At 37.4% G+C, this 12,460-nt stretch overlaps 1 protein-coding gene across 1 annotated transcript; it reads left to right on the top strand.

The window, feature by feature from the left end:
* The first annotated feature begins 281 nt into the window (after positions 1–281).
* On the top strand, positions 282–10,651 carry LOC140153568 (uncharacterized). Its single transcript, XM_072176347.1, has 5 exons — positions 282–636; positions 5,793–7,069; positions 7,790–7,924; positions 8,392–8,589; positions 9,663–10,651. The coding sequence occupies exons 2-5, from the start codon at positions 5,816–5,818 to the stop codon at positions 10,632–10,634; spliced, it is 2,559 nt and encodes an 852-aa protein (XP_072032448.1). The 5' UTR covers positions 282–636; positions 5,793–5,815; the 3' UTR covers positions 10,635–10,651.
* The last annotated feature ends 1,809 nt before the right edge of the window (positions 10,652–12,460 follow it).

Raw genomic sequence — 12,460 nt, 5'->3', positions numbered from 1 at the left:
TGTCAGGTTCTGACACAACTTATGCACATAATCGTATACCTATGTACACCAATTGAGTGTCTCAGTATGAAAACGGCCCATGGCACATTTTCAATTTTGAAAAAAAGTGACTTTTGCAATCTTGAATTCAAGGGAAAAATATGAATAGGTGTTTTCTTTTGCTTCTAGCAATAACTATGGAGTGTTTACAATAACTTAGTAACTTCATTGGCAGGTAAATAGAGGGCAGTATGGCACTTTCACCTCAAAATCTAAATTTTTTTGCAAAAATGTGCCATGGGACACTCAATTGTGACAACGGCTAAAAATAATAATAGAACCATTCTCTGTACAAAAGGTTTAGTTGTCAACCTTAACCTTGTAACCACCGTTATGTATGGAGTATATTAACTTTATGAATATAAAATACAAGAATTCTGCTAGGTCATTGTCTTTCCATGACGGTGGGTGTTACAGTTGAATGCATCCACTGACAATGACTGACATGCTTGCTTGACGAAGTACAAATAGAACTTGGAAAACCCCGGGGCATATAGACAGTGCCAGATTGCTGTCGATGGGCAATTACAATTGGAATATTGTAATAGTTCACACGACTTGGCTAAAATCTTATTGCAAATGGAATTGACCAAAACAGTAAGTACTTAAACTATTAAGTTCATAGTTACCATAGATGGACCAGAAGAACATTCTGTGTATATTGTCAACCTGTCATACTCGTATATTATGAGTGATTTAAGGAATACACTGAGGCGGAAATAAAAAAATGTTACAGTGTCACTTCTTGCAATGGAGTCAATTCTCTATATATACATGTAAACATGTAAAGGTGTCGTGGCCATGGCGCAGACGACATCGCAGTTAATTTTCTAGATTTACCAGTCCACCATTGGAGAATTGCTTAAGCTGGTTTTATGGGCATGTATGAATGATGTACATGTACTACGAGCTGAAAATCGGACCGCTTACCTTAAGTTGGTACTATACCCCCTGATAAATTTTGTATTTTTCTCAAAAAACAACTACACGCTGGTAACAAAAAGTTATGTATATAATATAATTTATAGGGGCAAGGAATCCAATTACTTCACTGAAATGTCAGTGATTCAAGACAAGTGGTTCATTATATGTTAAGAAACGGGGTACATTCTAGCGGTACCTCTTTTCTTATCATAAATAACGTACCGCTTGTCTTGAGTCACTGAAATTCCAGCGTAGTAACTGGATTCCTTGCCCCTATATACATAACTTTTGTTACCAGTGTGTTATTATTTTTTGAGAACAAATACAAAAATAGTCACAAATATATCAAGGGGTCGGTATGTAGTACCACCTTAAGTCTTCGATCCTGTAAGGCCAATTTTCATTATCTGATTCAATATAATTTGAACAAAACAAAAGTATATCTGTGGTATTTGAATTATTCTACACGCTCGCTATGAAATGATCAATGCAATTTTTCCAAAGCTCACTACCATTCGGAAGATGCTGTGAACTATCAGATCGGTACCAGTAGGTAGAAATGTGACTGAATATACCATGAATGTTTTCATCAATATCTATCAATGCATGAGGGGGTGGGGTATGGGGATTTCCTGGTTCCGGACCTGCTCAAGGTAGTTCTCATATAACAATGTCATACACACTGCATCCCCATCTCCCCCACACACCCCAACATAAGTGATCTATATATCATTGTGATACCTTGTTTTTGTTGTCATTGCTGTCTGATTTGCTCTCTGTATGCAGTCTGTGTAGAAGCCTTGGAGGCCCATCATACTGCAGTTACTGTCCGTTTTCCTATACAAAATACACAGTGCTCTTTCCCATTGACGCGTGACCTCTACAAATAGCCTACGTTAAAAGAATGGGGATATGCCTAGTTAACGTCGCTGTGTGAAAAATAACCGGCCAATATTAAAAGTACTCTTCTAAAGTTCTAGAAAATGTCCTAAATTTTTAGCTAATTTAGATGTTTGGAAATATTCGTACTTTGGTGTTTTAGTTAATGTTATAGGTAATAGTACATTGCCTAGTTAACGTCGCTGTGTGAAAAATAACCGGCCAATATTAAAAGTACTCTTCTAAAATTCTAGACAATATAGTTTTGTAACATGTCCTAAATTTTTAGCTAATTTAGATGTTTGGAAATATTCGTACTTTGGTGTTTAGGAATGATATGTAAACGACAGATAACACCAAAAAATATGAAGAAATTATTTCCAAACCGTGTTAAGGGATCTAAAATGAGCGTTTATTGCGTTTCGACAGTATTTTTTGTGGGACATGAGAGCACCTCGGACCTATCGAATTGCATTCTGAATACGAAGCATGTCTTTCTGATATCAAATAATTTTCATTTTTGAAAATCACAATATAATACAAATTTTATGACAAATTATAAAAATTTGATATTTGTCAAATTTTGATATATAACAGTCCTCGAAGTAAATTATATAAATCTAATGATATATTCTTAAAGTGTATGTAGCAGGGAGGAAAAGCCGACGGTCAATTGGAAATTTTGACCTTTCATATTGAAGATATGGATTTTTTTCCCAAAAAGACCTAATTTTGTTTGGTGTTTTGGGAAAAAAATCCATATCTTCAATACGAAAGGTCAAAATTTTCAATTGATCGTCGGCTTTTCATCCCACCTACATACACTTTAAGTATAAATCATCAGATTTATAAAGTTTACTTCAAGTACTGTTAAATATCAAAAATATCAATTTTTAATGATTTGCCATAAAATGTGTATTAAATTGCGAATTTCAAAAATCAAAATTATTTGATATCAGAATGACATTCTTCGTATTCAGAATGCAATTCGATATGTCTGATGTGCTCTAATGTCCCACAATAAATACTGTCCAAACGTTCATACCCCAGCCCTTAAGTCTGCAAACCACCATGTTTCTCATTTTCAAGAACGCTGGTTAACAATAAGCAGAGTTTTGTCTCATTTCGTAAACAAAAGCCCACACAGAATTGTTCTCTAGCGCTCGCTTTATAATCGTTCACCCAACTGAAACTATAATCCCAGCCATTGCTCCATTGTACGTGTAAAAGCAGAAACATATGATGTGTGTATTTAACCAGAGAAGATATGATTTAATCAGTTGAGCTGCTTTCAATGAGTGTTATCTTGGTTTAATAGCTTTTAATGGGGTTTAAGTCCTGCAAAGGTCGAATTGAATTCTACTGTAGACATGACTGCATCATGTGGACAAGGAGCAGTGCGGCCGGGGCCCTTTTAACATCTCCTTTATCAGAACTTATTTCATTTATCACCGACGCGTCGGTGCATCGGTGATAACATCTAACCAAAAAGTGAGCCTCTATAATCTATATGGTGTTACTTTACGTCGGCTTCATTCGATAATGGCGTAAGGTCTCGTAAGGTACACTCGCGGCGCGAGCACACACCCTACACACACATCCCTCCACCACATACAGTGGCGTAGCGTGAGGGGTTTTCAGCACATGATGCAGTCATGTCTACAGTAGAATTCACCACGAACTTTGCAGGACTTAAACCCCATTAAAAGCTATTAAACCAAGATAACACTCATTGAAAACAGCTCAACTGATTAAATCAGATCTTCTCTGGTTGTGCACATGTGTCTGTTTTATATGTGCGGTATCGCAATGAGCTGGTATTATAGCTTCAGTTGGGTAACCGATTAAGGAAACGCAAGGAAACAATGGTATGTGGACCTTTGTTCACGAAATGAGACAATGGTCTGCTTTTTTGTTAACCAGCATTCTTGAAAATGAGCAACATAATGATTGTTGACTAAACACGGTTTGGAAATAATTTCTTCATATTTTTTGGTGTTATCTGTCGTTTACATAATCCTTCCTAAAACACCAAAGTACGCATATTTCCAAACATCTAAATTAGCTAAAAATTTAGGACATGTTACAAAACTATATTTTCTAGAATTTTAGAAGAGTACTTTTAATATTGGCCGGTTATTTTTCACACAGCGACGTTAACTAGGCAATGTACTATTACCTATAACATACACTAAAACACCAAAGTACGAATATTTCCAAACATCTAAATTAGCTAAAAATTTAGGACATGTTACAAAACTATATTTTCTAGAATTTTAGAAGAGCCGGTTATTTTTCACACAGCGACGTTAACTAGGCAAATCCCCATACTTCTAACGTACGCTATTTGTAGAGGTCACGCGTCAATGGTAAGAGCACTGTGTATTGTGTATAGGAAAACGGACAGTAACTGCAGTATGAATTTTTCTAAATTTTCAAATTGATCGCCCCTAGCCATACACCCCACGTCCACCCCACACACGAACACGATGTTACATAGTAATCCGTTGACGTCAGTCAAAATCAACTGGACAATTGATCCTTCGAGTCATGTCGGCTAGACAACTTTCAGTTCGTACTATTAGATGATACCCATTTCAATGCTTTCAAGTTTCATGATTGGTTTCTGTTTATATGAGATGTAACTACATACCGTAAAATTCCGTCTACAAGCATATATATGCCTCTAAACGAGGTTTTTTTGACACAAGAGACAAGAGGCAGACACTCTGAACAAAAACGTTATTTGGAGTTTGAACAACTATATTACTGATAAAGGTGGCTGTACAAACATGTATATTTGTAAGACCAATCTATTGCAATGTTTTGAGAAGGGTATTGGCCTTTCATATCTTTCGTTAAAAAAAACCCTCGTTTAGAGGCATATATGCTTCTAGACGGAATTCTACGGTATGTATATTGCTGTATTCATTGATCATTAGACATAACGTTTGCTGGTATGTCATTCGAAATCATTTTTGTAAACTCCTCAAAAAAGTTTGTAAACTTTCAAAAACGGCTGTATATAAGAAATTTTTGAAATCTATCTCCATATTGTTTCATATCGGTGAAAACATTGCTTTTTCCTGTCAACAATGACATCTCATTTGTGACGATAACTTATTCCACGGCTGAGTAACTTTCTGTTAAAGACAGAGAGGTCTCAAAGAAAACGTGAACATTATCTGCGCTCATTTCATTGGTTTGAATGAATGAACGAGTGGGTTAATGCATGAATAAACGAATGAATAAAAGTCGTTTGCAGTATTATCATTTCTGCACAACCTTGGACCGAATGCTGTTCTACAGAATGATAACACTCGACCACACAGGGCTTGTAAATGACTTCCTGCAAGAAGAAGGAATTCAACGCATGGAGTGACCAGCCAATAACTCGGACTTAAATCCTAAACAACATCGCTGGGACCAACTTCGGGCTGTGCGCAGAGTGACAAAACAAACCACCTTGGCTGGTTTAAGACAGATCTTGCTTGAAGAGTAGAATGCCATCCCTCAGGAGCTTGTGGCCAGGTTGATAAGAAGCATGAGAAGAAGATGCAATGCTGTTCTCGCATATGGGTTCTCTACTCGTGACTGATTTTGTTTTAATGAAACAGTGCGATATTTGGCACATTTTGTTTGACACCTCCAAGTCTTTCCAAGACAGTTACTCAACCATCATGACATTTGTGACAGGAAAGAACAATGTTTGTATTGATATGAAACAATATTAGATTTCAAATATTTCTGATATATAGCAGTTTTGAAAAGTTTCCAAACTTTTTAAAGGAGTTTATGTATTTGAAGAGCTTTGATTCAAATATCCTCCGGTTGTATTTTGGTAGAGCCAGATCCACAAGGCCACTACTTTACAGTTCTTGATCCCCAACACTAATACCCAAGTACTTTTCTTTAACACTGTTTTATATTGTGTTTGTCTTACTTTTTAGGCTATCAAACTGGAAACCTCATCATGAGTTCAATGTTCATACACGGAGCAGCCCAATCTCCGCCTAATGAGCATGTAGCGATGCGAAAGATCTCCGTGGATAGTGGCCATGGTTGCAATATTCCTGATGATGACGGTGATGACGTCGTCATCAGGACTCAACCAACCGGGCAACAACCAACCAACAATTCTCTTTATAATTCTTCAGAGATCCACAAGGAATTTGACCCTGCTGACAATGACCAATGCTGTATGTGTAAAATTGGGAATTTTATGTACGGTTTCCCAAATGAAGAGACACTAGAAGAGACTCGCCGTCAATCTGGGCCTCGTTCGCAGAGCGTTATTAGTCGCAATTCCGATTCCGCGTTTTCTGAACTATCAAGCAGTCGTCATCAATCCTTTCTAGCAGCACCGAGTAATAGCCCAGAAGCATTGATTGAATCGTTTGATTACATTCACACTGACTGCTCTCATGAGCATTTAAAACCTTTTAGAAATAGAAGCAAACGCGTATCGTTTGCAATCCAACGTGATGCAAAAGAAAACGAGGATCCAATGGACGTAAGTAATATGCAGTCAACGGAAACCAACGAGAAAATTTTAAACCAGCAACAAGGTGAACAGACAAATTCACTCCATGCAGCCAAAGAAGAAGACAACGAGTGTGATTTTATTCTTCAATGTATCAAAGATTCAGCACAATTCTATGAATTGCCATCACATGAACTGTCTGGAAAACGATTCGAACTAGAAAACTTTGCCGCTATTTTCATCGGTAAAGATTTTGGCGCCGCAACCCTGAAGATACCGGGAACAGATATTTTCCTTTACATACCACCCAATGCCATGTTAAAAGAGAAACCAGAGCTTGTGTATATCTACCAACCGAATGAAAAGCCACATCTAGCTTCTGATAGTAAAGAAGCATGGGCTACACCAATCATCAAATGCGGTCCTTCCGGTCTGAAGTTTTCCAAGCCGGTGTTCCTATCGCTTCCCTATACGTTAGCGGTAGACGCATCTCAAATGAGCGTTTCTGCTTATCACAGCAAACGCTTTTCGAAAACTGGAGGCAAGTGGGAAGGTCTTCGAGATGGAGATGATACTGTGGTTGTACCACAAGATAAGGGGGTCACTATCTTGATCGACAACTTCTGCAGATATGGTTGTACTGTACAGCAGGATGCTAGCAAATGGATGCACGCATCAGTGCAAGTAGATCACGAGGAAGACAGAAAGTGCACCATTGGACTTCAATTATGTGATATTGACCAGGTAAACGAGTTTACTGCTATATACGTTAACAGAAACTTAAGGTTAAATACCACTACTTATCTATTACATGGTTTTCAATGGCTAATTTCGGGCGGAATTTTTTCATAATGAACTCTCACAGTTAAACGCCATCAACATCAGGTAAAACTTGATGATTTAGAAGCCCAATGATCAAAAACTCAACATAGGTTGACCTGAGACTTTTCTTGTTTTAACGCACTGAACCGTAAACACCTTAAAATGGCAGTGCGCCCTCGAAGCTGAAAGTAGGGCGAATATTTACTAAAAAATAATGCCGTGCGGAGGAATATTTGGTAATATTACAACAAAAATGTCATATAATGAGAGAAAATATACCATTTTGAAGGATCAAAACCCAAAATGTACTTTTTTTTTGGTATATAGCTTGGGCAATTTCAATGATTTTAAAGCAGTCTTTTCAGATGCCACACAAACAAATAGTTCGTCCTATTTCCATGCATCGCACAGGCTAGTATTAGTTATATTTAACCTTCATAATAAGATAATACGAAAAGATGGTATGAACGGCGCATTTTTTTCGGTAGCAAGACAACCATGGGTTTGGTTATTACGTATAGCCCAACAAACAATAATCGTATGTCCTGTCATATAAACGGTTGTAAAATTTCCCTACAACCCCTTTGCCTAAAATCGCTCTTACTAATATTGTTTTATTTGATCTGTGTCTTGTAACCATAGGTACAATCACAGAAAGGTGAGGGAGAAAGAGGAAGACAATCTTCAGTTATCCTTGTCAACAACAATGGCGGACCCATGAACATCTCCATCAATGGAGTGGACCGAAGGTGGAAACTGTCGAAAGGTTCATTTCAGGTAACGAATTACTATGAAAATCAAATATTTTATAAAGTTATTATAAGTGTCATTAATAGTTATGTGTCGGTAAATTATGCAAGCAAGTCTTGTTAGTATCTCTATCTACAACATGGTGGCAGCGGTGTCAAATACATTTTACAGGATCAAAANGAAGGAACTTTTTTGGAATTTTGGTACAGTATTGAAATAAGCTATCGTCATGGTGGTGAAGTTTGACACAAATCTAAGTTTGACGCAAACTTGTGAACTAAAAGCGGGTGTCTTGGGTTTTTATGCGCCGCTTACGGCAGCAAGTCGCGTTGGCATAGCTGTCTACAACAATTATTATATTAAGAAGTTGCAGTGATTGACAGAAATTTGGGAGTTCACTCTAGTAATGAGACAGCACACAACATCTACTTATTTTTATCTGAAATACATTAAAATAATATATTTCAAAAACGTGTTTATTCAATCATTTACAGCAAATATCGTGTGAGCAGCTCTGGTCGTCCCAATCACCACTAAAAGTAACATTTTGCGCCGAGTTAAAAGCCGACGCAGACGACGTTGATTTTGGCGCCAATGTAGACATCTACCAAGATGATAATGACCAGCCTAGAGCAAGCTTACCAGCAATAAGTACAAGACATAATAGTTTACCAACGCCGGACAAGACCGCGGTAAGCTCTAAAAATGTTAAACTTTTATCTTATAGATGCTGAGAGGTCAAAAATTACAGGTGCCCAGTGGGCACTCTTGAGCAATAAAATAAATATGAGGTCAAAGGTTATACAGGTGTCAAAACTCAAAAATTCAAAGTTATGCCAAAATATTCCTCAGGTCACAAGAATTCAGAAAATTGACCTACCTACGTCAAATCAGTCTGGAGTTATTAGCGAAAAGGTCAAAGGTTGAAAATTGGGCTCCATAGGGGTCAGACACATAAAAGTTTCCGATTTTGATTTAAAAAATGGTCTCAAAATGTGTGTCTGGTTATAATAATTCAGAAAAAGAATAGTTTTCACTATATACGATATTTCGTTACCTAGGTAATGCGAGAATACGTGAACCTCAATCGTAGATAGTGCAAATTAATTGGGGAACTTTTCTGTCTTTGACACCTATAGAGCCCAAATTCCAACCTTTGATCCTTTCGCCAATAACTGCAGACTGATTCGTTGTAGGTAGGTCAAACTATTTATTTTCTGAATCCTAATATGGGGAATGTTTTGCAATAGATTCTAACAAAATTAGAACAATTTTGAGTTTTGACCCCTGTGTAAACTTTGACCCTGAATTTCTCGGAATACTCAAGGGTGCCCATCAAGGGTGCCAACTGGGCACCCCTTATATTCTTACTCAATATTCTAGTACCTCAGATATCAATATTAAAGCAAAACATCTTAGTCATCCCAACTTTACACTCATAAGCAAGTTCTATCCGACTAAAGTTATAAATGATCATCTAAATAATGTTCAGTATGTTCAGTAGATCGTACATGTTTTTAAGTTATCTTAGTATAGATGAAGGCATGTCACTGACGAGACGTATATTTGTTAGTGTAAGCGCTTATTAAGTAAACCCCTAAGGGATGAAATCAAATATAGCGGTCGACAACCGGTTCCGGGCGGTTGGAGCCGATTTCTATTGTTCTAAACAATGGAATGCGGTTTAATCGGTGGTCGAAGTTTGATTTCATCCCTAAACAATGTAATGTTGTATTATTTATAAGATCAATATGTTTTATTTCAGAAATTCCAACAGGTTCGACAAACCATTGATCAACAATTTCTTCAAACTGCCATCAACCAATCACCCCATTTCATGCGCCAAGACAGCCATCAAAATTTGTGCGCTGAATTAGATACTGCCATCGAGTCTTGTGGCTGGAAGCAGCTCGCCAACCAGATAGGATTCGAACGCATGACAACGATACGATGGATGGACCACTACAGCAAACAGAGCGGCAATTACAGCCCAGGATCTATACTGATAGATTTCTACTTGAAAGACACAACAGATGATAATATTACTGAGAAGCTGCAGTGCCTTAGTAATTTCCTCCTGCATATCGACAACGGAGCAGCTAAGAGGTATGTTGATGAAGAAATAAGTCTGAGAATACGCGCTAATGAGCTCCAAGTTGCACTTGACTCTCTGGCTGAAACTTCAAATCCATCTAACACAACGAACCTAACTCCTGCGAGACAGAACAGAGTTGTACGCGCCACAAGTATCGCTTGGTCTAAAACAAAGAACTCCCTGACAACATTCGGTGAATTTATTAGAAGGAGATCTCAACACGATCGCCATGTTTCCGGTAATTCTCCCGATCAAACCAACTACTTGGAAAGTATGGAGCGTCTAGATTACGAATTTGGAGGAGAGAACAATCAAGGTTTCGGCGCTTCTGAAGATACTGCCGAGTCAGAATCACATAAAACAGACAGACATGCCGAAAGCATCACCCAAAATAGTGGAATTCCAAAAGTCCAAGTGTCTCACAGCAGTGGAGACGAATCATCATCTGATTCTCAACCAAATAACAATATTATGAAGTTTTTTGGTTTGCAAGTACCATTCAAGACAAATAGGAAAATCTCTACGGAGAGTCACGACAGTGGGATGGGTCAAAGCCGGCCATGCTCTGGGATGGATCGGCCAAGCTCCTACAGTTTTCCAGCACAACAAATAATGTCAGATGACTGGCAATTGAATTTTTAATATGGCAGCGGAACGTCATTTTTAAACATTTAACAGGTACAATTCTGGTGTTTTCAATACAATTCTGGTATACCATGCGCACCCTATTTTGTGGGGTTGGGGTTGGGGTTAGGGTTATACTCGTGCCCAGGGTATACCAGAATTATTCCAAAGATTCATGTCTTTTGATTGGCTAATTGGTTATTTTTGCTATTTTTTTAGCGTTGTTGGCTGCAAAAAGACTGTTGTACTCCGCGCGCGAGTGCAATATGGTCAATGTTCAGGGGCGTAGCAAGAACCTCCTTGCCCATGCCGGACAAGGAGTAGTGCGGGCCCTTTTAACATCTCCTTTATCAGACCTATCCCTAACCCACATGTTTGCTTTTGCTCGGGCCCCCTGAAACCTCGAGCCCCTGGGTTTCGTCCACCCTGTCCAAATGAAGCAGTGACCACCTCGACTCGCCAATTACAGATGTGGGTGTCACTTCTAAAATAAATATAGTTTAGATATTTTGTAATTTATTTTGTTATATAAAACAAACATTTGTTATATAAGTTATGTAAAGTTATATACAAGTTATATAAAACAAATTATTAAGTGTTTTTATTCGTTTTAATGGAACGAATATTTTCATTCCGTGAAATATGGACTGTTCCATTTATCTTGGCAAAGCCTCATTGAATGGAACAGTCCATATTCACCTGCCTGTTTATTCCTGCAATTGACATCATTTTATTCTGTATAGGGTCGAGACATCACGTTAGAATTAATACTTTGTAGAACAAACGTGGTGCCCTGATATTTTAATTATTTAATATAATAGTATTATAGAATTGTATCATTGTCATTATACTCCAGCTGCCATGGTTGCCATGGCTTCAAGAAATGTTCAAAAAACAACTTCCTTCGAATATTGCACAACTAATTGGCTTTGGTATTAAGTACTTAAAGTACAAATCTTATGTAACTTTCATAATATGTAATAAGAAAGGATCATGAAAGGATTATGATTATCTTGGTGACATCAAGTCTAACAGTATGTATTTTAAAGCAATTGGATATCACAAGGATAATTGATAAATTCAACCCAAATAAGGGTGCTGGTAATGACAACATCTGCAACTTAATTATACAAAGAGTAGCAAATGAAATAGTGAAACCTGTCATGATTATCTATTTCCACTGAGCTTGTTCCAGAAAAGTTAAACATAGCAAAGGTTGAAAAACATTCATGCCGAAAAATTGTCAAGTTACCGACCAATGCCGTTGAGACAAACGAAACTACAATAGGTATCTTTTTAGACTTATCAAACGCATTTGATATTATTGATCATAATACCGTAAACGTTCGCCTAATGGCGCTTTTGGATTCTTAGAAATGTGAGAGCGCCATCCTTGTAAAATCTCAACAGCATTAAGGATACGTGTATGTTAAATTGAGCAACCTGGACATAATGCCTCAGAAAAAAATATCGTGACATGACAGCAAAAGTTTTGGGGTTTCTTCAGGTATTCTTTCTCAAAGTGCCATTGGACTTAATTTGTAAATCGATTCATATGTTATACCTAACTCATTTTGGTAAATCTTTTTATAACATTGTAATTTCTTCATATTTATTTAATATTCTTCAGTTCAAAATTACACCCGTCTATTGTCTGACCCGTTAGCTCAGTCGGTAGAGGGTGCGCCTTGAATGGTGAATGGTACTTGTTCGAATCTTGATTTCTGCCCCCACTTTTATGTGAAGAAGGGTCAAGAAATGTTTTTGGATTTTGTCCCCATTTTACGAACGAATATTGTGAATTTTTTTTAATTTAATTTTTATTTTCTTATTTTTTTTAGATT

Source organism: Amphiura filiformis, chromosome 5, assembly GCF_039555335.1.
Source record: "Amphiura filiformis chromosome 5, Afil_fr2py, whole genome shotgun sequence".
NCBI classification, from domain to species: domain Eukaryota; kingdom Metazoa; phylum Echinodermata; class Ophiuroidea; order Amphilepidida; family Amphiuridae; genus Amphiura; species Amphiura filiformis.
This window is presented reverse-complemented; position numbering and strand designations above follow the sequence as displayed.

What these genes read in the sequence shown, in the direction of transcription:
- LOC140153568 (XM_072176347.1), top strand. Translation starts at nt 5,816, where the DNA reads ATGAGTTCAATGTTCATACACGGAGCAGCCCAATCTCCGCCTAATGAG. An exon ending in TGTCGAAAGGTTCATTTCAG is followed by an intron (nt 7,925 to 8,391) that starts GTAACGAATTAC and finishes AATCATTTACAG; the next exon opens with CAAATATCGTGTGAGCAGCT. An exon ending in CAACGCCGGACAAGACCGCG is followed by an intron (nt 8,590 to 9,662) that starts GTAAGCTCTAAA and finishes GTTTTATTTCAG; the next exon opens with AAATTCCAACAGGTTCGACA.